This window comes from Varroa jacobsoni, unplaced genomic scaffold (assembly GCF_002532875.2).
Source record: "Varroa jacobsoni isolate VJ856 unplaced genomic scaffold, vjacob_1.0 contig00191, whole genome shotgun sequence".
NCBI classification, from domain to species: Eukaryota; Metazoa; Arthropoda; class Arachnida; order Mesostigmata; family Varroidae; genus Varroa; species Varroa jacobsoni.
Genome location: NW_019214425.1, coordinates 71,819 through 99,014, shown reverse-complemented (window position 1 = coordinate 99,014; position 27,196 = coordinate 71,819). Strand labels below are relative to the sequence as shown.

The window sequence follows — 27,196 nt, the reverse complement described above, 5'->3', positions numbered from 1 at the left end:
TCGAAAAGAGCGCAAAATTCGTCTGGGATTCGATAGGGATTTTATTGACATCTTTTTTGTCGTATCTGGCTAGCGCGTTTAAAGCCGTGATAAAGCCAACATTAGTAGATAGACTCTTTCAGTATTTAACAGTGTTTGTTAAATTAATAGTTGACAAGCGAGTAGCTAATTTTCTACGCTATTGATTGGTTTCGCTAGCATTCAACCCGTAATACTTCGAACGAGCTAGTAATAGTGATACAACAATTAAGACAAGCTTCGCAAAAATTCGCAGAGCTGTTTGAGATGAGATCGAAAACGAGAGATTCTATCATTTTGAAATTCAGTTAATTTTACTAGGTTTCAATGTTGTGTGTGCAACATAGAAACTTTTATTGTCATTGTGAAGCTTATTGCTATATAACTTTATTTTCATTAACTTACTCTACAGTTCAGTATAATCGACGTTCTTAGCAGGATCAAGTCTCATTTTGAGTAAAATGATCATACCTGTAATAGTGTTTTCTATTTTGGTCTTATATCTGAGACTTTCGAGCTCTCACAACGTTTGATTTAATAAAAATTAAAGTGAAGCAAGTCCCTCTAAAATCGCTATTATAACTGTATGTGAGTCTTAGTAGCATCCCTATTAACGGCAGTCTACAATCTGTGTGTATGCGAGTCTGCACTCGCCGTAATGCTATCATAATTCAAGTTGTTTCTGATAATGGGGGCGGTAGTAGCAACAACTTACCCAAAGCTTAGCATTATAGAACCTCAACCCCATTGTGTTTCGATTATAACAGTTTGATATATATATATACATTTACTTTACATGCTTATAAGCGTTACGGTTTGTGCTAATGAATATAGAGCTGATCCACTCCATGTAACTTGTAATAATAATAATAATGTAATGATTTTTCTAATTTCCATTATTAATTATGTTAAGCACGTTGACTAACGGAACTTGTTTCCATATGTTTTTGTTCCACATTTAACAACATGTTATCCTATTATTTCATTATACTGTAGGCCGACAGTATCATAGATACGGTCGTTTACATGTGGATAAATTATATACAGGAGTTATTATAGATATATTATGATTGATCGTCAATATCCGCTATGCATTATTGAATGCGTCATAAGTGATCAATGGCTTGTATCATACTTTTATGTGACACGTTTTGTTGCGGAAAGCTAACAAGCGTATTTAGAGTGGTTCCTGAAAAGCCGTTACCTATCGTTGAGGTGGGTACGGTACGATACAATAGGAAGTTCTCGAGTATCGACGACGGTCACACACGATAGGTGCGGCACTCAGGCCAACTTTCTGAGTTTAAACAGACACGTTTCTTATTCAACGTTAACACCCTCCTAATCGGAATGCAATTCGTTTGTTTTATTTGCTAGCACTACTGACGGTATTGCCAACAGCCATTTTATAGAGGTAATGCTTTATAATTGGATCGTCGCTAAGGATAAAATCTCAATCGGATTTAGATGAAGAATCCTTTGTTTACTTCAACGTACTCAATTGTTGTACTTTAAATATATGCCCAGAAATGTATAGTAAGTGCACGCAGACAATGATAAAAAGCTGTCTATTGCATTGGGGAGAATTGTATCATAGGTTTCAACGAATTCTAGGTAAAGTATAGAAAAATTGGATCATGATTTTTGCCTATTAGGAAATTGGTGTGTTGATTTCTAAATCTGTACCTTGTAAAAGGCTGTAAGCAGCTTAGTAAGACCTAACATCGAAAAAGGCCAACAGTTTTATTAATTTCCGTTGGGGGGGGGGGGGGGTTGAATACGTATATTCCCACTTCCTGTATCGGCCATTTGGTCACAGTCAGAACAATCAGAACTTCACTCATCTCACCAGCAGCAACGATGGATCAATTTTTTTGACATATTACATTATTACTGCGTAGTGTTTAGCTTATTTTTGACGTTTTCAATTCAAAAGTACTGTATTATCAGCAATACCATCGTTGCACTAACATGTTTATTGTTAGTACTACTATTCTCAGTATTGAATTATACATTGCTATTGGAATTATTGTGATTATATCGAAAGCCAAAAAGGACAAGAAAGGGCAAAGCAGTTGGGCGGATTTTCTGTAGGTACTCGGTGGCAATCCCTGGCAAGGCAACCGATGCAATCTGTCTATGCAATTCCGTCCTTTGTTTTGGCCCTAACTGCAATTTTCTTACAGTTTTTTCCTTTTTCATTCATACTGACGGATTATTTCTAATGACAGCAATAGCAGTTGCCTTAGCAGATTAATTCTACATCTTTACTGTTTACATTTTTGAAGTTTTATCATGGTCTTCCTGCGTCTATCCGCTTCTCGAAGTAATTCTCAGCTTGCGTCTTTATGGCTTGATATTGTATGCTGCTTGTCTGTGCATTGTTTACGTTTAGGTACGTGTGTATATATCGAACAATTGACTGTAAATCGGAGAAACTCTACTGCAATAGTTTTTTTCATAAATAATGAATTGATCGCGCGTCTGCTAATGTTACTTGGCGTACTTGTCCATCACTACTATAAGCGGTGGTAGCCTTTTTCTTTATTTCCTCTCTATGTGCTTCTTTTTCTGTATATATGTATTATTTAGCGTCAACAGCATTATACATTAGGTTATAACATTGAATTTAGATCGTTAAAATTATGTATTTTAGCGAATATGTGCTGCTTAAATTTCGAAGAAGCCTACTATTTTTAATTTATTTGACCTAATGTTGCCATTCTGAAAGCCACAAACAGGGTCCTATAATTAGAAAATTCTTTAAATCATACTATAAAATTTTTGCCGTGGCCTTCCCTGCAATACTTAATGTCGTCTCCATGAATGCCATAGTTCATATTTTATTCATTTTTGGTTTACTATTAGGTATAACCTTTGAGAAGTCATCTCGCTGGTTTTACTAGGTTCAGCCGTTCGTGTATATATGTTTGTAGGTATATAAATATTTTTATTATATCACAAGATCAGTGGAGCTTGCGGCGGACCAGTGTACGAACTGACAGTAGATCTTTGTCAGGTAAAAGAAAAAGATTCAGGTCAGATCCCTTGAATGTTCGGGTCTAACTCGCCAAGTGTGGCCCCAGTATAAATAAACTTCTAGAAGTAAAGACGTGGCCCAACTTTAGCGCATGATTTTTTTTAGTTAGAACGTGGAAAAATTTTTGAGTTATAGGGAAAATTCGTTCCTGCGATTAACGGAACTATATAAAAGTATATAAAGAATATAAAGCAACTTTTATCGGGCTTATCATCACGTTTATTCTAGCATGCCTTTATAATAAATACTATTAAGTGGTTTTGAGACAACGATGTGCTTGAATGAGAAGCCCAATACTATAAACAATTTATGCAGAGCATTTTCCTGATAGCGTGCGTAATGCTCGCTACCCCATAAAAAATAAATAGGCGTTGAAACCCGAGTTCAAATACACTGGTTGGCCACTGCACGAAAGTAAGGTAATCGTACCACCCATTTGGTTCCAGTTTTAGATGTCTGGGGTAAGCTCGCCTATGCTATTTTTTTGTATCGCATATAACCTTATGGGGGGACGAGCATGTACGATTAGATAGTCGAGCGTCCCTTGATAGTGGTGCAATCCATACAGGATATTATTGGTTAAAGGGGCGTCTCGGGACTCCAATGATGAGATCTCGTAACGTCGTCTAACAATGAGCTGGAGCTGAAAATGCGGCTGACTAGGTCCCTGTCCGTTATAGAGCGTCGGAGTAAACCAAAGGCTCCCGTAGTAAGAGATCCACCAGAGCCATTTAGAGGAGGAGCCAATGGGACTCCGTCCGAAGAGATAGCATCCAGGTACGAAGGCGGGGAAGGAAGTTCGTAATATAAGATCTGGACACAAATCCATGGAAAACGAAACAAGGTAGGTTAAGAAATTAGTTGATTCAGAAGGGTAAGAATGATGTTTCTCTTTTCACGAATAATATCGACTTTGGGTTGGAAAAATGCTTTCCTATACGTAAAAAGTTGTTCGACTTTTGCTTTAATTTCACTCCGCTTCAGATTATGTCTTATATACGTACATCATATGGTTTTCTATAAGGTGTTGGCTTATGTCAGATCTAAATACGTTGCATCTATGGATATGGCTATTATGAATTGAAATGATAAAACGTAGAGAAATGGCAGGCATATTATGTAATCAGTCGTTTTACCTGATGCGATGAAGCAGTGGGACTAGGGTAGCCTCCCCAAGAGCGGCGTCCGCCGAGCGAATTACTTTTGACATTAGACTGTGTATCAGCCTCCTGCAAATCATGAGCTGTAACATGGTTATTACCTCCAAGATTATTGACTAAATTCGTCGCCTGAGTTAGGTCCACGCGGCCGGCTAGCTCGGAAAGGTCAGGGTACAGCAACGCTTCCGAGTAGGACATTGGCTCAAGTGTGGGATTGTCGATTGTGTCGGGCGAATTTAAACATGTCGTCATTGACGGATTACTGAAATGACACGAAAAAAGTAGGATTTATCACGATTTATCGCTAAATTTCTGAGAGCCGGTTTATTGGATAGCAGTGATTTGGAAGAACATTATAACGAGATGCATGAGTAGGTCGTATTACACAATTATGTTCTAGTCTTTTATTTAATATTTCGATTCTTTACAAGTATGTATGGAACTGATTACTAAACTTTGTTTATTACCTTGAGACTAGCCTTCTATCTGTCGACTGTTGTGACTATTCAATGATGTTAATGAGTTCAATATATATATATATAAAACAAAGAAGAGGGAGAGAGAGAGGGAGAGAGAGAGAGAGAAATAAAGCAAAACTGTGGACAAGGCAAGGCCTGAAGATCTACCGAGGGAGCAATCCGATATCTAATAAAAGGCCAGATTTTCTTGATAATGCTTTGCGTCAAGGTAGAACTTTGAAATGTTCGCATTAGTATAACAAAATAATACATAACAATAATACGTAATAATTTACACACGGTGTATTTTAGAAAATTACAAATGGCTCTCACCTAGAAGTACATTCGCTACGAAGTTATGAGCAATCTCTAGCAATTACATGATGAGTTATCTGCGATGAGAAGCACGTTGCAATACCTAGACTGAAAGTGTTAACTTGTTGATTCACCTTGCCGATGAGAGCAAGGGCTGATGAGGATCCCCAAACAGCTTCGTCAATTGGACGTGGACGTGCGCAGTGCGATATTCAATAAAGAGACGTAGTGGCCACGATAGTAAGGCCAATGACAAAAGCCAGAACCCTGTCTGGCTCACGTACCATGGAAGACGGTCTGCGAACGCTACGATATATTCCTCGAAATTGCATCCTGCAAACCGATATTTATAAAATAGCTAGAGATTTACATGCGACTTGCTACAGGAAGTCTGAAACAACTGTTAAGGCAGCCTATAATACTTATTTGATTGAGTCGAATGGTCTTATTATTACTAGTATTACTCCAAAGAACTATACATTTCTGTTGGAAGCAAAGAAAATTGGTTCGTTGCTAGAAAACGTTTACTTCAACAGTAGGTATCTAAAGCCGCGTAGAAGGGTATTCGCCTTACAGCTCTGAAACTACATGAGAATTTCAGTACCCTTGTGTACATACGTTTCATTAATCATATGGCGCATATATATACACATATATATACCACGAGTTATTGTAGATGGCCAGGTTAAAGCGTCGAATAGGCAGAGTGGACACAATGGCAAATTACTTCTTCATGATCTTATTTTATTTTCTTCTAAACTTGATAAGGCGTGCACTGGTATAGAATTTTCTGTGCAGCGCGACGTGTTCTCAATAGTTACAGAGGACAAAAAAAAAAACTTTGTTTGGTGACTTCTACCCGGTTCGAATTAATAACTTGCACTTTATTGGAAATTTGAAGCACTTTTCTAGAAACCAGTTTGCAGAACTTAGTCTATGGGCGATCCGTATTAATACTACGTTTTGTTATCCGACTACCTCCAACGGTTTTACAACTATAAAATTGACGTGGTGATACTGTGACCTAGATTTTAGTCCACTGACGGCGCAGTACCAACGGAGTGCTTGCATATAGATATAATTAAGCTTCTATGACGTTTATCACTAGCCTGTCACCATTAAAAGGAGACGAAGTAATTCGGTGTTCAGTGGCATGCTATATCGGCATCAAGAGGCACCTTCGAGGCACTCACCCTTCTCATTGAGACACGAGTTCACACTGCGCGTATCCGCATTTCGTTGCATATTGACAAAACAGATCAGAAAAGATTGAAATTCTAAACGAATTTCTTTCCTGGCCGTGTCGCGGAATTTCTCTTTATTGTGTCGAGTTGATCTTTGACAGCCATACCCGAAAGTCCTTTCCAGTCAACGTCAGCTGCCAGCCAAGCTAACATAGCGATGAACGACAATGCGCGAGTTACGTCGCTGCAGCAACGATGGCCACTGCGGCGAAACTTGAGTGAGTCATAGCGGGTGGCATCATCAGAGAGAGAGGAGTTGAAGGAATAGGCTTGCTGTAACGAAATGGACTCGCAGCTTGCCAACCGGGGATAAGTGCCGTTGCTAACCAGTAGAGCAGCGAGCGACAGGCAGAAGGAAGAGAACTGAGGAATAACAATTTCCATGAGGGGAAAGGTAAACGAAGTGAAACCAAAGACCTGGAGAAGATAAGCAGCGCGAGGGTTTAGTAAGTTCACCAACGGTAGAGTGGTAGAGCGGCGGGACTGAACAGAGGACAAAAGAGAAGCAAAGTGCAACAATGGTTAGAGACGTGCTTGGACAGGCCAAGACCGTTCCACAGGCACAGCCAAGGCCTTCGGCTGATTGTCTGCTGTCGGGCCGAGCTACTTTCAAACTTGCAGTCAGCCTGATTGGATGGATGCAAAGCATGCAATGGATCGCGTAAGTTGCCACCGTCGCCGCCGCTGCTGGACAGAAAGCAGAACACCCACACACAAAAGAACGAGGAAGTGATGTCCCTATTTTAATAGTCATCCCGCCACCGCTAGTCGGTTGCCCACATTGTAAGTTTTCTTGACGGCCGCTAAGAAATGGACGAGGTTCGAGAGCGAGCTCACTTCTGTTCATTGACGCTTTGTGCAACAACGCTCAATCAAGCGCAAGTGCTTTGTTGTTGGTTGCACTTGCGGCATCCCTGCATTGACATCAGCCGCAACTCCAAAAGCACCGTTAAACACACACCAACCCGGCGCTCTTCCTTTTTCCTTTTGTGAACTGCGATGTCCGTTCAAGTCAGCTTTGACGATCTGTCTCCTTAAAATCCTGAACCGCCGCCGTCTCGATTCGCTGCCACTGTCATCTTAACTAATATCAATTATTCCTCACCATACAGTTTCATTCGATGTTCACATACAATAGCTTCTCTGTTTACCTACGTCGTGTCGACTGCAGTGGAGACCTCCTAACTTTTTTCCTAACCTAATTTTTACCATTTGTAAATATCATACTGGATGGTTTACGTAACTTGCTAAGTTGAATTTACTAAGTAATAAGCACAACTAAATACTAATAATATTAGTGCCTCGAGCTTTGGAGGTGACAGACTTATTGTTCACTTAAAAGTCCTGGATATCTAAAACAAGATGATAATTCATTTATGCACGCATAACCTTAAGGCGACCCGGAGCTTCAAAAACGGCGTCGTAGCACGACGAAGAAGAAGAATTAATTGATTTGCTTTTATTGAGTAAATTTCAATTACCACTATTTTATTTTTATCAAACATCTTTGCTTTTACGCGGTTTGCAATCACAATCGGCCAGGGTTATTAGCGGCTACTGTCAACTTTAACAACGAATAAATAAGTTCCGTTTATATTCAATAATACACATTTCTTGGCTCTTTTATTTGGACGTTGTTGATTATATAGCTTCCATTTTATTCCTATTGTTCCCTTAATTAATTTTTTTCATATATCCTTTATCATACATTCTATGTAGTAGTTTAAAGGAGTTAATCTCTCGTAACGCCAGTGGTTAAATACAATATTATTTCATTATTTATTCACAGCTTGATCAATTGAAATCGATGCATGCCATCGTTTGGAAGGTTAAGCGTACCTACCCGATTTCTCTACATCAAGACGAGTTCACATTAGGCAGCTCAAAGAGAAGAAAGAGAACACCTAGTGGATGGGTCGCGGCAGTCGACTACGTTTTTTAGAGTGCTCATCAGAGGGCCCTCGACTACTTTGGGCAGACAAGCGTCTGTTGACCCTCGGTGAGTGCAGAGCTCACAGTTAATGCCTTACACATCTCACATAGGCGTCTTGCTAAAAAACATTACAATGACCGGTAACAGCCGCCCAGACTTATGTAGCTTGAGCACAAGTAAGCAGCGCTCACTTAATCTGACCGGGAACGAACGCAGCCGCGCGCAAGTAAAGTGCTATGGTTCGATTCATAGGCATGTATCCCGGGTATATCGGGGCCAATGGCCCCCGATCCTGTTGTGTGTGCTCTTCTCCGTTGTTGGACAACGACGCCTGTTCTCCTTTGCCTGCCAAAACAACCGGTCGCTCGGCGAACCGGCAACCGGCTCCCGTCGCCAGTGTCAGATCCACAGCGTCGTGTTTCTTCTTCTCCTTCAAGCTAACACCGAGCACAGTCTTATACACAGCTGTCCCGCCAGAGTCTCCTGCAGTCGCTATCGCTCCTCTGCGACGCTCGGCCTTTGTGATTCCTCTAAAGTATAAAGTGATCCTCCTGGCTCCAGTCGAGCAATCTCAGAAATCTGCTACCTAGATGGCTAGCTTTCGTGACCCGTGCGCTTCTTCAGTCTTTGCCGGCACAACCACTGACTGCGCCATCCCTTAAACGCTTTGCCTCGATTTTGTCAGATCAATCTGGCTAGCGAAAGAGACTTTTCTTGCTTAGCGAAAAAAGCTCGGCAAAACGGGGAAGGGGTGTCGGCACTCTTCTTTTAAGCTGGCACGGATGCGATGGCAACCGGGGCTACGCAAGCAGAGTGGTTGCAAAGCAACTCTGGGGATCCAGAGGAGTAAGGCGGGGCGAGGCGGTTCAGACATTCGAACTGCTACAACATGGGACAGCCACTGCAAGTAATTGGACGACGACGGGGCAACAATGCAACGAGTTTGCTGAAACGACAGCCTTACGGAGATGCATCAGCTAGTAATGCGGCCAGGTTAGAGAAGAAGCAGCAGGCATTTGTTGATTACTGTTAGCCCGCTCCAGGGCCTAGCTACGCGACTGCCGATCGGAATGATTGTTGTCCGCAGGAACGCCTTTCAGCTCAGTGGTTGTCTCCGGCCCCGCTGCCATTGGCGTCCTCCACGCGACAGGAGGCCACAGGCGTAGCAAAGCAGTTCTACGACAACAGCAACAACGGACAGAGGACTATGCTACGCAAAGTTACCATCCGCTAAGCGTTTGCTCAAGTACTAGCCAGCGGTGTGGCATTCAGAAGGTCTCGAAAGGGATGCTGTCCCTTACTGTCTGATGGTCCCACAGATAAAGGTACTAGCTAGACAGACCGGCGGTAAAAACCGAAACTGGGTTGAACCAGTGTGCTTCATACGCTTTGTGGTACGCAAGTCCACCCGATGCTCTACTAGCGGGGACGGTCATCCGATGACGAACGACTGGGGTCAATGGGCAGCGGACAGAAAAAAGTTCACTGGATATTCTATTCGCACTGATCCAATCTGATCCATTATAAACAACAGCCTTGCGCTAGTGTGCATCACTTCGAAGACGTTAAACCATACAAAAAGGGCTATCAACGATTTACGATTAGAAAACTTATCTTTGAAGACTGGAAGTGGATCAAACAAAAGTAGCGGAGGGATCTATTTGTTTGGGATATATATAAACAGCGATGTAGAATAGGTCGGAGTCAATAAGGCTGTACAAATAACTAGGTGGATTTGCAAAAGGAAAGTAGTAACTGACATTCTGAAGAATCGATTGATAATCTATTAATGTTACCCAAATACAGTTAAAACACTGTAACACTGCCATTATGCGCTCTGCTGCCATGTACCTAACCCATACATTAACTGGAATTATGGATGACCAAGTTGCTTTGTAAAGACAATTTCAATTTTATTCTACCTTCTGCTTGACTATATCTATTTTTATTAGCTGTTTACAGATTCGTTGAAGTCAAGTATTTTTCTTTCTGTTGTAAAGCTAGACATATTACTAAACGCCAAGCTACAGGAACAAATTCATTAACGCTTGTCTATCGCATAACTTTCTATGAGAAGCAAAGCAATGACTTTTGTGACGTAAATGAGATGTCAGCTATACTTTGTAAAAAAAAATAGAAGTTCATTCAAATAAGTCTAGTGGTAAATAAATTCAATTTTAGCAATCAAATAATAACTGTTTATGTCTATCATGATACTAAAAGGTTCACTACATATAATCCGAATAACTAGTTAATTAAAGCTATCAACTGATACGTTTTTTTTGTATCACTTTTTTTTCCATCTCCTTGATCATAGTTTAAACAGGGACGATATTGAGTTGCAGATGAAATAAACTGTAGTCTGAGACTGTCAATAAATGGACAGCTCTGGCTTATGTTTCCATATCCTCTTGATGCTGTTATTTGTAAACGGACTCGTCGCTTGCGCTTTTATAAATACCAACCTGCTAGATCCAGTCCCTCGCGCATTTCTACGTAATCGTCCAGTCTTCCCTGCTCTCCAAAAAAGCGTGCTCGTTGCTCTTCGAAATCTTGCGCGGAGGCGACTGACGCAAAGGCAAACCCCTTGCCCAATCTAATCTTTGTCGTTGGATGCTCTTCCAAACCTAGAATACCAGGACAAAAGACAAAGGTGAAACCATTTGTTCCACGAACTCATTATGCATAAAGCTGCTATCATACCTCATCATTTACAGAGACTATCATAGGTCTCAGATAATGCTATACCAGTAGCAATTTATAAAGGGGGCGGCTTACTTTATGCAGGGATCCAGAGGATTGTCGAATGCGTTGCCATATACATGCCATGCATGACATGCATTTACATGCAATCTACTAGCATGCCTTTAAGGACTATTGGTAGTTAACTTGGACTGCTCAATGCTGTCATTTAATCAACAGATATATATACTACTCACCAACAAGTCGTTTGCTTATGTCTCTCACGCCCTGGTAGGAGAAACAGGACCCGCAGGTGTGAGTGTTCACACGTTCATAGTACGTCTGACTTGTTGCATATGCCTCTCCTGAAGCCGAAACGAGCATACAAACCTGAAGTCTCAATAGGTGACCATGCATAGTGTTGATTCATTGCATCATAACGAAGTTTTAATCCTATCCAACTATATGTGCGACAAGCATTTCTTAGCTAGTATGCGGCATTTGAAACATAATTTTCTCATAACATGTAGAATAGCACTTTGGTACAAAGTGAAACTATAAAGTGAGTCAAAGATGGCAGAGCATTCACTGGAGATAAAATGAGAATTATTTTTCTGAGATGTATCGAAACTAGCGTATCTAAAACACCCCAACAGAAAAATGCTGTACTAAGCTATTGATATCTCTCAAGCTACTTGCTCGCCATACGTGGATACATAACGATTTACCAGGCATTCTTATAAAGTTGACTTACCATTTCGATAACGTATCACCTGTCGGTTCCGGCGGACGTAATGGTAACACGTTGCCTTCCACCAGATAATAGGCTGCGCCTCCCGCATCTGGTTCATGTAGGCGTAAACAGCACTCGAGCTCACCTGTTTATTTCGGAGGATGTTAGCAGCTTTAATATGCCTGATTAAGTACCAGGTGATGGAGACCACAGCACATCAGCCGTATTCCGAAGAATGCTATACTTAAAGGGTGATTTATGACGAACGTAATTAGATCTTAAAAAAAAAACAGGCTCTTTCATAATATCGTAATTAACGCATATATGGATGGAAAGCCTGCGACGAATCTGTGCTGGGACCCAATATTCGAACTTTCATAAGTCTATCTTCTTTGTTCTATTAACTGTTTTATTATCACTTGTGATTCTTCGACGTGTAATGTAAGCAGTATGCATGCAAACAATGGCTACGTAACTCTGGTCAGGACATGAACATTCCGTAATTTAAGTACAGTGAGTAAGTATGTATGCATTGGAAATTGTGTTTTTCATGTTTATATCTTTCTTTCTTTAAGCAAAATGTACTTCTCTATATATCCCCTGTCGCAAGCACAGGGGAAGTTAGTAATTTGTTTGAAACAGCTTCACGTGCTTCGCGCTTTCAGTGTGCATGCTTTGTAGCTTTAGTGAGTTGGGTACCTTGTAAAGCAGTTGTAGTCTAGTGGCGCAATGGTAACACTCGATGAGGTAGGCGATATAAGCTAGTGCGAATACGGCGAGAGGCAGATAGACCTGAGCTTCACCACATGGTGATGCCAGAACCTGGCGCCTAATTGGAATCTGCTTGTAGTCAATGACATAGCGTTTGACAACCCACAAACGGCACCATGCAATTGCTGTCAGGCACGCCAACTGGAAAATAATCGATACCAGCAGAACGGAGCCTTCGTGAACACTGCTATTGTTGACTGATGCGATACTCCCGGATCTCAGCGTTGGCTGCTTGCAGCTCCAGCTGGCTGAGGGCAACTGTGATCATTCGAAATGCTAACGTATAAACATGTAATCCATAAAGCATTCAGTACGAAAAACTGAACTAAGCCATAGAATAAAAATCAACGATTGTTACTACAGGCTAGTTTACAGTTTCGGTATGCATGCGCTGTTTGCATGGTCGTACCCTTTATTTCTTTACCACTGGATGTGTTGCTAATGGCTGTATAGTTATTGGGGGGTGTGCACACTAAACGATCCTATACATTAATATATGTGCAGTGCGTATGACAATAAACCCCTTTTTCCCGAAGCATGTGTCTACACGAAGTCGCAAAAAGTTAAAATTTAGACCATTAAACGCCGTTATTAAGGGACGTTAACCAGATCAAATAAACCAAAGTCTTAAGTCCCATAGTCCCATTTCTCCTTCTGTATTTTGTTTTCTATCTTAAGTGAATACAGCGATCACGATGGCTTCCCTACTTTTTCTGCTAGATCGACTTAAATTGTCTCTGGCTCCCTGCCAAAGTGTCGCGACCAATGGCCAATGGCCCAATGGACCCAAACAACTCAGATAGTTTTGCTGTTTGCTGTCTTGCCATCTCTCGCTTAGCCATTGTACCACCCCTTCCGTGACCCTTATACCCCGCTCACGACTATTTGTTGTTCGGCTACGCATATAGTGTAGTGTGGCTCTTTGGGCGTAAACAACTCAGTTCCTCCAATATCCTTCACGCATCTGCACGAAGCAAGCGAGCATCTGTTCTATAACGGCTCCGACATCGCCCTTCTCAACGAGAGGGGTCTTCTTTCTTTGCTGTCAACGAAAATTCAACAAACATCAGGGAAAATGTCTGCAGCGGCCAGCTTTGGCCGCTGGACGAGTCTCTAAGTACATGAAGGTCTTAAAGCCTATTCGCTAACAGCAACCGGCTATAGAACGTACAGTCAATCTTTGCGAGCATATACAAAAGGAATACATGTAGCTGCTGTCTCGTTAGACTTTCAAGTTAGTTGTTGTAGTAATTATGTTAGGACGTTGAAATAAGCGAATTTATGTGTTAAAATTTACATGCTACACATTCTTTGTATGCGTAGTAATAACATCCTGTATTAGGAAAAGAACTGCTAAACGCAGAGAAAAAAAATTATATTTTAATGATAGAAATTACCTGGCGATATCATCTCCTTACCTTTGTCTTAACGCTAGCTTATATTCCGCGGGGAGTCACAGTAATGTGCATAAGCTGATAAAATTAAAGATGCCCACCAGGATGGAAGAACAAAGAAGGAAGAAGCCAAACGTATTACCTTATCGATAACAACTGCCCTTGACAATATATGCATATTCCAGCTTGTTTGGCAAATCTCGGACCAGATCAGAACATCTTGATTGAAAGCGTTTCGGATGGGATTAGTTGAGCGTGGTCGAAAAATGACAGGGGCGGACAACATAGATATACAGATCGCGTATGTCCTCTTCAGAAGTAGTCCCTCCATTAGCAGTTGTCTATTAATAACCAAGTATGACATTGTTGCTGGGAGCATTAGGACCGTCTGTATAAATACAAGGCTTGTTGAAAACGAGGTCTTTCTACAAATAGAAGACAGGAAGCCCATTCCTCATTAAGCCAAAAATAATGAATTGACATGACTTATCATCACCTTTACCACTTGGCTGGCAAGTAAACTCAATGACTGACTTATGCTGAGGTCGGGCGGGAGTATAATGAAACTGCACGGCCACATTTATATATAAAAAATGCCGTCGGTGTTTTCATTTTCAAAGGATTATTCTTAAGGACAAGAAGCCTGTGTATACTAGTACATTTACACACATACTCTTAAAAAGAAGTCTCATCTATTGTTCATTTGGCAAACTGCTTATGCAACACACACACTCGGTAACTGCTGTTGTGCACGACAGAATATTTTGTGAGGTAAAATTTTAACAAAGCCTTATATATCACGCGGAAGTATTTTTGTTAAGTTGTAATTAAAACCCGTTTCTAGATTTACAATGATTTCCCGTATCATCTGTAAAAGAAAATGCACTTAATAAGTACATAAAGGTAGAGTAAATCTCCAAAATGCGACACGGTTTTGGGTTACCTACCTGTATAAGCGTAAGTAGAAGGCATCTAAAGTGAGCGTCTTCCCTTAAGCACTGAGCAAGTTTTCTACGTTGGGGCCGCACTTCTTCATTTTCTTCAATCACCACGTTCGGTGCAGGAGCCGATAACTAGAACGACAGCAAAAAAAAAATCAATCGAGTGTCAGCTATGTACTGAAAGCATGATCGAGATTTTGACAAACCATCTTGTACCAGCAACAAGGAAAGAGTAACAGTTTTGCTGTTTCATTACGCTTTCTTTGCTTTAGAGGGTAGCCCTTCAATAGATTACCAGATCATTTATCAAATGGAGAACAATCATCTTTAAAAACCTCCTCGAAGTTTATCAATCTTTTACGAGAAAAATTCATTTTCTCATTTTCTTTCATGTAAAAAAAGTCATTTAAAAAGGATTGGGAACGTCGTTTTTTTCTTCTCGATCAAAGCATGTAGTCAATTCAAAAGTTTGTACAAAATTAAGAAAATAACAAATAAACGACTCGTGAAAAGCTACACGCGGACGTTCCAAGGTACTCCTAAATTGTTACGGGATGTGGTTTTCTCAACTTGCAGTTACAAAATTAAATTTTTCAAATATTAGTTTTTATGTCAATGTGACGACACATTGACATAAGCTCACTTCCTCCTCTAATTATGATAGACCATGAGGGAAAAAATAGTGGACGACATAAAAAATGGCCTTTAACAGGATGTTCGCTAAATAATATCTACCTATGACATATATAATATGTAACAACATGTAAATAAAAGCGACTATATATATATATATATATATTGCTAATATAGGCAAATCAGGTGGTCTAGCTTCAACATGAAAATGGCTTTACTTGTCAGAGACTGATTAAGCAATCATATATGCGTTGAACACTGAAAATTTCATTGTTATTTGACAGTTGTTTGTGTTAATCAATGGCAGTGTTTCTGTAAATATGGGGTAATCGAATATTAAATTGTTATGTTCGAGCAGTCATACATTCTCGCAAATTCAAACCGAGATGAACGCTCTTCACTCTGACCTTGCAGCGATGTCTGCCACGTGAAGTTTTAAACTGACTTAGTTATAATACCTAAATTGACGATGAACGTCTGAGAGAGTCAAGGACTACAATCACTATCGGTAACATTGGAAATTTACCAAGGGACGCCAAATGAATTAAGGTTTGAGAAATAGTAGAGTCTGAACACATTTTTTCGCTCAAAACCAAATTCACATTTCTGAAGCCCTATTGAAGCAGTTCAAGTGAAATTAATTGGAGTTTTGGCGTCGGCTAATCGCTACTGTAGATAAAACGTACATATACCATTACGTTTCTGAAGCCAAGGTACATTGACACTGTACACTACGAAGTGTCAATGGGCTCCGGAACACGTCAAGGCTGTTCCATCAGTTGGCACGACGATTCTCTTGAAGTAGTCATGAAGTTCTATTAATCAACTGTCTTAGAATAATCATGGAACACACTACGTGTCCTTATTCGGCATTGCACGAACTGTGGAAAATAACCGCTATATTGTTCCACCAAGAAAATGCGCCGCCTTCTCTTTTATAGTTGTCATGGGAAAAATCCACAAATTCAGCTTCTAATTGATTGAACACCGATCATATCCACGAGATTTAGCTCCAACCACTTCTTTCTGTTTTACAGGCTCAAAGCTTTAAGGCTCAAAGAATCAGGGAGTACTCATGCTCGTGAACATATATTTTGTAGGCCAAAATGCCAGCTCCTATCTGAACTGATTAAAGAGGATAGGAGCATTGCTGTGAAAAATGCGTAGAGCCAAAGTAAACAAAGTATCTTGAGAAATAAAACAGCATTTAGAAAACCTGCCACTCTATTGGGTTATAAATTTTTCGGGCTGTTTACGTATATTCCCTAGCATTAATACCAACCTCTAAAAAATCCGCATTCAGTAGTTGCTATATAAATACAACGTTTAGATTAATCCGTAGTCCAACATAGCGATAGCGGATATAAGGTGTCGCAAAAATATTACAAAATCGATTAAACAAAAAACATGCTTACTTAGCCACACTCACTATGTACATAATAATCTTATGACGTACTGGGCTAAAGAACATTCATCAGTCATTCCCTAAAGACTACTGCCCGTCTCGAATACACGTTGTTTAAAAAACGTTTATACTTCAAAAACACCAAACACCGCCTGTGGAATTCTTAAAATGGGCGAAGAAACCCGGGTCTCTGAATCGAGCTAGCGCGCCCGAAGTGCAAGCGATTTCTCCGGCTTCTATAAACTTTCTCTATGAGAAAAGCGAACATACCCCGCTTGATCTGTTTCGGCTCAGAAAGCGTTTTAGGCAGAATTGGTCAGGTTCTCAGTTAATCAATTTTACATGATGATCAACGATAACAGAGCTTTGAACCTCAGAGGATCGAATGCATTATTGCTTTTGCTGTGATCTGAGAGCGTTTTTCGGTTAAAAAATAATTATCAGTAACTGACACACGTTGTTCACTTCATCGAATTTTCTAGGATGGCACAAGTATTAATTTAATGTCTGTTTTCTAAGAAACAGCCATCTCATTATATATTTGACTTCAATGACATTTTTGAAACACTAAAATCAGCTGTCACGATCCTGTGCGTGTTTAATATGAAGCCAAGTTGTGGATATCTTGGGACACCATTATTAGCATATTCTCTTGTATATTATATAACTACGGATGTACAACAACCGAATTATAAGTAGATTAGTTTATAATTCAAGCCAAGGATGTCCCGTGTCCACAGTAGTTATCGCAAAAAGATATGGCAGTTTTGCCGAAGCGCTTGAAAATGATCAGGATCCATTTGCGCATCCTAACTTTGCGCTTAAAAATTTTTTCTTGGGTTTCCGGGACATTGTTTGTTCAATTTCTACGAATACAGTGTGGATTTTGGTTAAGGAAAGCACAGTCTACTTGGATACAGTGGCTTAGGATATGCCTAGTCAAGTAATTAGTTAGTTGAATATACTGTAAAATTCTATGGCTTTAGCTTTCTATCAAAGAGGTCTGGGATGAAATTTCTTATTCCATTTCTTCAGCGGTGAATTTTCATTCTGTATATATGCGCATATACCGTGCGTCCATGTATCACATGATGTTATCGGTGCGTTATGCCTTTCTATGGTAATCAATTGAAGTTGTTAAATGTTCCTGGAAGTTTGAAAGCCACCGAATTCCACGTTCCATCTTCCATTCAGTATTCTATTTAACGCATACATATCGGCCACATATGGCTACACGTATGCGAGCTGTTTTATTCGACAAAATGTTACAACTACTTGCTGATCGTTTGTTTGAGTGATCACATTTTCCATCGCTCTGCGACCTCTTTCGCTGTTTTCAAACCCTGCACGCGCTCCTCACTATTTTCGCAAGGGAACCCTGAAAATCGACACAAATAAGTCTTAAACGAGTAGACTTTATTAGAAAAAAAAAAAGATAAACAGAACATTGAAACGTTTCTTGTTGCGTAATAAAAGGCAACGAATAGAAAGATCGAAGGCAGGCAAAAAAAAAGAGCCGATACAATTTTATTGGGAGTTGCCAAGGTGAATTGGAAAATCGTCTTCTCTGCTTTTTACGAAGACCATGATCGCATATCTGAGTACATAGACGAGCATACATTCAGACTCACGCACACACATACACAGCTACCTTGCGATATGCTGGTGACTGGTGCGCATTTGTTCCAACAGTAGTTGAAAGTATCTGGAGTAAGCCGAGACGTCATTTCCTGTCAAGTCGTAATGAAGACAGAACTAAGAAACATATAAATACATAATCCAATTACGTAAATAGTTATTTGGGCACTACCCAATCTACCGTTTCTTCAAATTCGCTATTAAAAGCGTGTGACTAGCTATATATGAAATTTTCCGACAATGAAAAATATCTAAACCATTGAAATTCGACTACTATTAATTGACTTTGCCTGAAGTTCCCAATAGAATGATAAGTAATAGATGGACCAGTGAATAAACAGACCGATAGAGTATATCGAATTTATGTATAGGATTGTATATCTTCTACTTGTCTGACACGTAGAAATAACTGCTTTAGCGACAAAAGATGACACAAAACAGCTTATGATAGTAGACTCGTTACTTAATTACCGTCGATTCTAGAGTATCCTGGTTCGTCGAAGGAGAAAGCTGTTTACTTGAATTACCGTTCAATCTTTTCGATTTTTGACTGCAAACGTGGAATGCAGCTGGTCCTTCTAAAACAATATGCACCCATTTTGCGGTGACTTCAATTTTCTATTGTACCAAGGTGGCGGTCAGAATATATTTTTGATCAATCGATCATTAATCAAAATTGTTCGATCTTTCCTTTGGCCGCCAGGAAGTACAGAAGATAAGCTCTTAGGAGCTGATTTTGTTTTTTGTCCTATGCAGTAGCATTAATTAGACGCAAATTAAGTAGCAATTATAATAACCATTAGAACTACGTAAGATTTATGTTCAACTCAACCACACTGTTCACGATCTCTTCAGAACAAAAACACTTTACACATATCCGTTCCACCATCGGTGGCGTCCTTACTCTTGTTCTCATAACGTAACAGGTTATCTTGGTAACCACTCCTATATATGACTTACGACCTTTGCATAGGTCATTTTTGGTACCACAAGTGTATACACAGATATTTGCAAGTTCATGCATCGTCGGGAACTACTGAAGACTAGCGAGAGATCGTGCGTAGGCATACGACTATGCGCTGGTTGGGCGCCTATGTGTTTATCCGTCCTGCTTTTGGCAGAACTATGACAAAGGCAAGACTCGTAGTTTCCGGATCAGAGAGATTAACTGCACCACACCGCGGGTGACAACAACAACTGATTGTTGTTGCCAAAGTGGCAACACCGAGTGCTGCTTCATCAAATGCATACGGGCGAAGTACGTGAATCATTGGAGATGCTAACAATGTGACGACCTTGGGTTTGCCTACAAGCAAAAGCAAACTTCTCTTTTTTCTATCTCGCAAGGCCGTCCGCCTGTCAGCGAATGAATTTCGCCTTGGCAATCGCAAAGCCGCCAGGTAGTTGCACATATTATGTACGCAAACAATTAAACTATCTGAAGAGCTCTCTACAGCATACAGAGCAGCCAACGCAGTATGTCCAATTGATTGAGGGAGGGTGGTAGTAACCAGCTGCAGTAGATCGTACATATATCGCCTATTTAGTAAATCGAGGACAAATATCATCGGCAGTACCAAAAGGATGAAAGCATGTTGGTGGTCAAAGATCAGTTCCGCAGCCTGCAGCATGCACATACCTATGAAAGGATACAAAGAACGAGAGCTAAAACGTTCAGTTATTTATTTTTGCTATCTTTTTTGCCTTGTTGTTTTTGTTATACGGGATATCGAGGAGAACCACGAAGAACAGACTAAACGAGAGAGACAGGTTTACTACGTGTGTAATTGCAATCAAGCAACAAAGGTTCGGAACGTACAGGTTGCTTTGTCAGGTTCAATTCTGTGCCAGGTGTAAACCAGCGTGAGTCATAAGTTGGCAGTATGAGAAACTTTATAGTCATAATTATTGACTCTTCGTGTGTACCTGGTACCGGCGTCTTCACTGTGAAATGTCTACTGAAGGTTACGTAACTGATTTTTGTCGTTCTTCTATAATACACATCTGTAGACGATTAGGATGAAAAGGCTCGTCGAAGACGTACACAACGAAAGCTTTAAACCTGACCAGACAACCGTTAGGCCATATCAAAAATGCCTACCTATACAAACTGTATGCGTGAAGACAGGTATTACAATACCTACAATGAAAAATTTTGTATTTTAGGCTTTTGCTTAGTCCAGGTATGCTCTTGGGAAATAATAGCTTGGGCCACAAATAATAGCTTTACAGTTATCTTAGGCATTTTAAGCTCGCTAAGCGATGTGTGCTTTAGCTACCTAGCGAATTGGTGCTCGCTTAGATCCAGCCTTGTCTGTCAGCACATCGCAGAAATCGCAAAGATATTATTCGAAAATTTCGATTGAAATTTACAAATATAAGCCCAACCTGTTGAACTGTTTAATTCACTGCCAATTCGATTTTCTCTCCTGCTTGCATAAAAGCGCATTGTTTGTTACCGTAGACGGACGACAAAAGTTTCTCCTCATAAAGAAATGTGTGCTTTACTTAATGTGCAAGTAAAAATAGCTAAGATTAAATAAACTAATTCTATCAAAAATTCGGCGAGGTTCTAGGAAGTGAGGTGCGTAACACGAACATCCTGATAATAAAGCAAGAAGTCGGGTTAACCTACCAAAACATACTGCTAAATTACACAAGTAGATATAATTTAATTAGACTAACTAAAGTAAATTCTTAAAAAGCATGTTGGCTTATTTAATTTCTAGGACCTAGATACCTTTAGTTATATGAAACAGAGCCAGGATATCGCGAAACCCCTGTATGTCGTACAAGTCGTACTCCGTTTCTACTGTTAACTGGTTAATAGCTAAGCTTGAAAGGGTCAAAACTTAACGATAACGATATTTAAGTGTGTACATGAAAATACGTATGCAATCGATTGTGACATAGCAAGTAAACCACAGTCATTGCTTTATTTTCAGTTTTTTTTCAGTGAATTTTTGTATTAGTATGTCGTGTATATAAGAGATACATACTGAATTGCCGTCTATCAAGGGTAGCTTCTATACAGAGAGCATAGATGTAAGTATGATCCATTCCGTAATCAGCGGTCAGTCATTACATTCGTATATTTATCATATGATCACTTAGTGCATCAGTTTATAGTGTATTGAAATGTTTTTATATATAATATATGACTGTCACGTCGTTGTAGCTGTTGGGTTCACTATGTCTCACTCCATTCGCTTCAAGCTTAACATTTTTTTGACGGACTTTCTAAAAGAAGGTAGCGCTTTGTACACCGCACACAATCACGGTTCAGTACCTACATTGTTTTTCGGCGCCTATATATAATAATTAATCCTAAGAATTATGAAGGGTCACATGTGTATATCCCTATGGATATAATACGTACATCATCGTATTATACGAGGTGAACAAAGCAAAGGAAAACTAAACTTTACATTGGGTATGTAATTGTGGTCTTTGGAAATAACGAAAGATCATCCATTCGCTGTCACCGTATCTATTACCTATTAATTTATCAGCTTCCCTGAGCAGAGCTGAAATGCCATATGTCCACTGGCAAAGTTCGCGGAACGGTTTGCAAACAAACCGGGGAGTACGGGGATATGGTAGGGGCTAAAACCAGCCCTTGAAACTGTGGGTCGTGTCTGTATTATGGGCTCAATAAAAAAACATATCGCAGCTAATAGGATTTTGCCAGCCGACTAAGCCCAGCTTAAGTAGTAGTCGCATTTGTCGATTTAGCCACCAATCATTGCTTCTTTTGATCATAATGTACTATTTCTTTTACATTTACCTTTCCTCGCCTGCCCCATGCTCATAGACTCCTTCTTTCGCTTCGTATATGAAATGCGACAACGAAGCCTTGATTAAAACTGTCCTACTTCGCATTTATGGTGTGACCATTTATATATTCTTCTGTTCATCCTTTTGATTGACCGTGCTTTCGTTTAAGGCCTGTCAGACATCTTTCTTGGCCTCCTCTCTTACTCGCGGTGTCCCTAAATGCATCATTTCGTACGATAGCAGAATTGCAGTACATACTACAGTACATATTGAGCTGCTATGTGCGGCCTTTTATCTTAGCGTCAATCCAGGTACGGGTGCGACACACTCCAGTTGAAACCGCTTACGGGTTAAGAGAGAAGATGGAAATATACAGTAAATGTATTTGCTTATTCGTGGAACTGTAGGCTCGTCCATGAGGCGCTGTGCCGTAGTTAGAGTTGTGGTTATGGGTGTAAGAAATGGCAACAGCGTATTAGAGCAGTCCGTGTGCCGATTGTCGCGTGGATTGCGGTCACTGGACGTGCAGCGACGACTTCTCCGAGTGGTAGATACGGAACAAGTGGCTGAGTAAGGCCGTTGTATCGGCGTCGTTAATCCAACGGTTAACGCAGTGCGGATTCTCAAGAATTTGCAACAGGGCCATGAGCACTTTGGGCGTACAAAGACCTAGTTGTATAACAGGATTCGCGATGATCGCTTTATAGATTACACCGTCAGGGTCCAAACCAACTTCAAGGTACTCGGGGGTGGCCCGTCTGTCTGACAGGAGCCAATTGCATGCTGCTTCCTGACTGTTCGAATGAATACGTAGTGCATCAAGGACATCAGACTCGGAAAAGCCCATGTCTTTAAGGTTTTCGACAGCCTTTTGATTCGTTTTGTACATTTTGCGACGGTACTCCTGGAAGCACTGAAGCATAGCGTACGCCTTAGGAATCTTTGCTGGTTTGCTCATGCTTGGCTCCGCAAACAGAAGGTCATGTTGTCCTGACAGAAGCAACTCTAGAGCCGCGGCGGGACAAGACTTCTTGGCAATCAAGGCACGTTTGGCGAGGTGTTGATCAAAACCCATGTCTGTCATCTTCTTAATTAGTGTGGGATCAACTGTTGGCTCACTACCAGTGTACGGCGCGTTAAGCTTCTCGTCAAGATGCTCGAAAATAGATTTGACGTCGGGGTGATCCCTGAGCATTACTTCGGAGTACTCAACTAGAGTTACCATAATCTTTCTAATCTCGCTTCGATGTTCACCTTTTGGCGGGAGCTCGGCATTCGGCCTATCGATATCCATAGGTGGAACACACTCGGTGGCCTGCTGAATTTCAACCAAAGTGGGAGCCCTATATCGCTCTTCGTCACCGGGTGTAATTTGTCGAACAAGGCTTCGTTCGATGGGCGACGATGAGCTAGAGCAGCCCGCCTCCACCGGTGAATTACGTCTCAAGAGTAATAGCTCATCATTTGAGTACACAACCTCATCCTCCAAGCGTTTGCTGTCATTGAGCGATCGGCCGGACTTCGACGAGACGAGTTTATAGTGTTGAGAGTATTTGATGCCAGCACTAGGTGGCGCCAGTTCGCACAAGGCCTGCGTTTTTACCTGTTCTACGGTGAGCTCTTTGCGAAGCTCTAGCGAGACGCTAAGTCCAGTCGCGTCGAAAATAGTTGTCTTAATCATGCTTGCTTGCCGCTGTATATTTCTCTGTTTCGCTTTAAACTCTATCGGTTTCTATCGACACATTTCATGTATGTCACTACTACGGGCGTGTCGCTGCTTGTGCTTTTGTTGTCACAAATGTCAGAAGATATGCGTTACATTGTTGCGCACTATCTGACACCAACTAATATTCACAATTAGAAGTCACGTTTGCCTAAATAACATTCGCCGCTTTTACATAACCTCACTTTTGCTCACATTATCCCATCACGCATTACAGTTTACTTCTCAAACTCCGTGAAAAAGCTTAGCTCGACTGGGGATGGACTCTATACTTGCTCTGTGTTTCTGAATCATCATATAAGAAACCTGCCTACTGTGCGACATTTGGCGCACAAATATCTTATTGAACGAATCCTGCGAATTGCGACTGCTGGTATCATTTACGACATTCGTCACAGGACCGAACTAATCTGCGATGAAGAATGCGTGGAGGGGTCAGACAATGTGGGGTCAGCTGCTACAAACACAACACTTTACCCGCCTCGCGGATTCGCCGTAAGCCGTTTCTGTCGACGATAACGACGACGACGACGGCGGTGGCAGCGGCGGCGGCAGAGCGGTCAGTTGACACTTTCGCCCAAACAACGATTTAGTTTCCGCTTGATTTTGAGATCGTTGTTAAAATACAATGCCGTGTCCTACTGCCATACTAGGTAATGCTAATAGTGATAATTGTATTAGGTTAGTAGGATCGTACACAGAAAACGATAATAGAGCTGTATAAGAACCTTGGGGGGTTTGTGAGGTGGTTCTCGGTGTAATGATAAGTGGTTTTTTTACCTGGTTTAGAGCAGCGGATGTGGGGGCCGTACGGGCCCTCAGTGAAGAGTTTAGCATGTCGTCCTTGCCGTCGACACCAAAGCGTGCCCGAACCACCGCAACGTGTTATCCAAGCGAGCTGACAAGCATTTCCCGGCCGTAACGCTCAGTCACCACCCAGTATAAGCGGAAGAGTATCTCATGTACAACGGCAACAATAACGGACCCGGACTACGAATATACATAGACACGGACACTGAGCACTTTGGGAAATATCGGCGGCAGCCTTGGTGCTACTGCTGTCGTCAGAGGGATTCACGCTCAGCACACACACACACACACCCACACACACACACACAGAAAGAGTCAAATCACCGCTACTATTCTTGCTGCTGTCCCCCTTCTTTACAAAACAAGCAGCGCATACAAGACAGTAGGGGCAGACGACGGCTGCCAAAAGCGGAAACTATTTACAATCGATGGATCCTAGGAAAGGCGGAGCGACACGGACGCCCTCTGGTATGGGCTTCGAGAAACTCACCTGGGCATGAGAGTACAGGGGCGGCACAGGGTCATACTGAGGAGGGCAACCGGCGGCAATAAGACAATATACTATCGAATGGGGGAGCGATCGCAGACTTTCACAATATAATCATCAACATCAATATCATGACATCATAAATAATGACTTTCACGATTATGAGGAGATAAACTAGTCATTAAATGGCTTAACTTAAAACTAATGTTACCTTTTCGTGTAGCGTTGGTTTGTATCTGCTATTATTACTGGTTCATTTTAGTTATAAAACCGGCCACTAACTTATTTGATTTAGTTGTTGCCGTATTTACCCGGTTGCTCGTGACTACTTCAAATAGTCGATTTCTGAGCAAGCGGCTTTGGATAAGTTGAATTAAACATAGCCAGTGCATGAAGTTAGCAATGCGTTTCGCTCAGACGAGTTACACGCTTGTCTCCGATCACGACTTCCCAATATTTGACTTCAGACCGTCTAGCGCCAATCTATCAATGAAACTACTACAAGCAACTACATAGATTAAACAGTAAAACGTGGCTGAAATAGTCAGTTTACTATTGGTCAGCTCCGTTTGTAAAAAAACTGTTACTACACTTCCGCTTAACAAATACTAATCTATTAATGTTCTCCAGAGTTGTAATTGCGTTGGTAAGAAGAGCATCGCTGATTAAAAAAGAAGAAGGTTTACATCTCTCATAGTTGCTAGGCGGCTAGGTACTGCTCTTGTCTACGATTCTCTTTAAGCAACGAATAAGGATCGCACTTACTTTTTTTGCAGTTCTACACAGTCGATGAATAGAGGAGAGATTGCGCTTTAATTAAAAAATTATAGCATAGACCGCACATATGCTGCACCACAACCTTCTATGGGCCTACACCGCGAATGCTGGATACGAATATGCTAACATAATTCACAGCTCCGCTTCCTCTTTATCGTCTAGTAGCTATAGTTATAATAGACTAATCTCTAAATGTGATCTACCTAAAACTGTACAACATTATACGAAACGATCAGACAAAAGTTCTCCTAGTTCTACTACCAGGTTATTCATCATAGCACTTTGTGTGACCGAGTCTTTCTTGTTCGTCCGGCTTCGCCCTACTACAAGTGCCCCATGCAGCTTTGTTGTATCCAACTTATTTGCAACTAGTTGACAGTTGGAGCATCAGCTATGTTCCTCTATTTACAGAGTGTGTCTTCGCGGCATATGTTTCTTAGCTATTCTTTCATTTTCCTAGTCGCACTCCCACGCAAGCCATTTCAACTGACCGACTGAATATCTCGAAGTGACTTTCACTCCGGCATCTCTATTCCTATAGGTGCGAAGATCAGTGACGAAGGTCGTCTTCTTATTTAGTAATCTGTAAATAGAAAATAAGCGACAAACGCTTTAGTTCAGGAAATCGATGCAGACAAGTCTAACAATAATACTTTAACACCTTCTCACATGTTACGCATCGTTAGACGAAGCACTCCTCGTCGAATTCATTTCACACTGATGTCTGTTACTGTATAATCGTTTTCTGAGATACCGTCGTCGAGTTGCGTCGCTAACTAACATTGCCCAACAGACCTTCTGCCGCTGATACTGTCTATTGATTAACGACGATAGTAGTTATCGAACATTTTAGAGAAAATCATACGACTGTTCGGTGGAACACTATATTTTCTTATGAATCGGTAAAGCTCTTCGTTTGCTACTTGTGGCTTTGGTACGGAGGGTTCTTTTGCACTCATCCTTGATTTTTTACAGCTTAACGATCCCGAGGCGCCGGGTTCTGGCGCCCAGTTCTCGACGTAATAAAGGCAGCTGGTTTAGTGTTGGCGAGACACATGCAAGCAGCAGACCTGGCCCAATCTGCAACCTACCGTCCTACATTGACCTGCCAACAACAGCACTGTTGCTCGTATTCTTCTTCGTTACGCACCGTCTGTCTACGGGTCGCTCGACTTGTCTTGGTTGGGCCAGCCAGTTCATCGGCTCGCTACATGGCAAGCGATAGATGGATCTGTGTTATTGCCGATTGCTGTGACG

At 41.1% G+C, this 27,196-nt stretch overlaps 1 protein-coding gene across 8 annotated transcripts; it reads right to left on the bottom strand.

Moving 5' to 3' along the window:
- Nucleotides 1-17: 17 nt before the first annotated feature.
- LOC111270914 (transmembrane protein 151B) lies at nt 18-27,196 on the bottom strand. 8 transcript variants are annotated; one of them, XM_086972686.1, is made up of 12 exons: nt 27,031-27,177; nt 24,646-26,522; nt 18,379-18,457; nt 18,003-18,105; nt 14,696-14,821; nt 12,283-12,495; nt 11,605-11,728; nt 11,108-11,215; nt 10,634-10,795; nt 5,126-5,324; nt 4,195-4,480; nt 18-3,871 (listed from the first exon to the last, which is right to left on the bottom strand). In XM_086972686.1, exons 4-12 carry the CDS (start codon nt 18,036-18,038, stop codon nt 3,638-3,640), a joined length of 1,488 nt encoding a protein of 495 aa, XP_086828812.1. In that variant the 5' UTR covers nt 18,039-18,105; nt 18,379-18,457; nt 24,646-26,522; nt 27,031-27,177; the 3' UTR covers nt 18-3,637. The 8 variants fall into 8 exon arrangements, with proteins under 8 accessions (XP_086828812.1, XP_022707133.1, XP_086828814.1 ...); XM_022851398.2 differs by having other exon boundaries at nt 26,431-26,522; XM_086972688.1 differs by having other exon boundaries at nt 18,030-18,105; nt 27,031-27,176.

Excerpts from the sequence above, each read along its gene's own strand:
- LOC111270914 (XM_086972685.1), bottom strand. The coding sequence starts at position 24,702 with ATGCTAAACTCTTCACTGAGGGCCCGTACGGCCCCCACATCCGCTGCT. Across the intron at positions 14,822-24,645 it reads CATCCGCTGCTCTAAACCAG|TTATCGGCTCCTGCACCGAA; the intron begins GTAAAAAAACCA and ends CTGTCGTTCTAG. Across the intron at positions 4,481-5,125 it reads CCCTTGCTCTCATCGGCAAG|TAATCCGTCAATGACGACAT; the intron begins GTGAATCAACAA and ends GTGTCATTTCAG.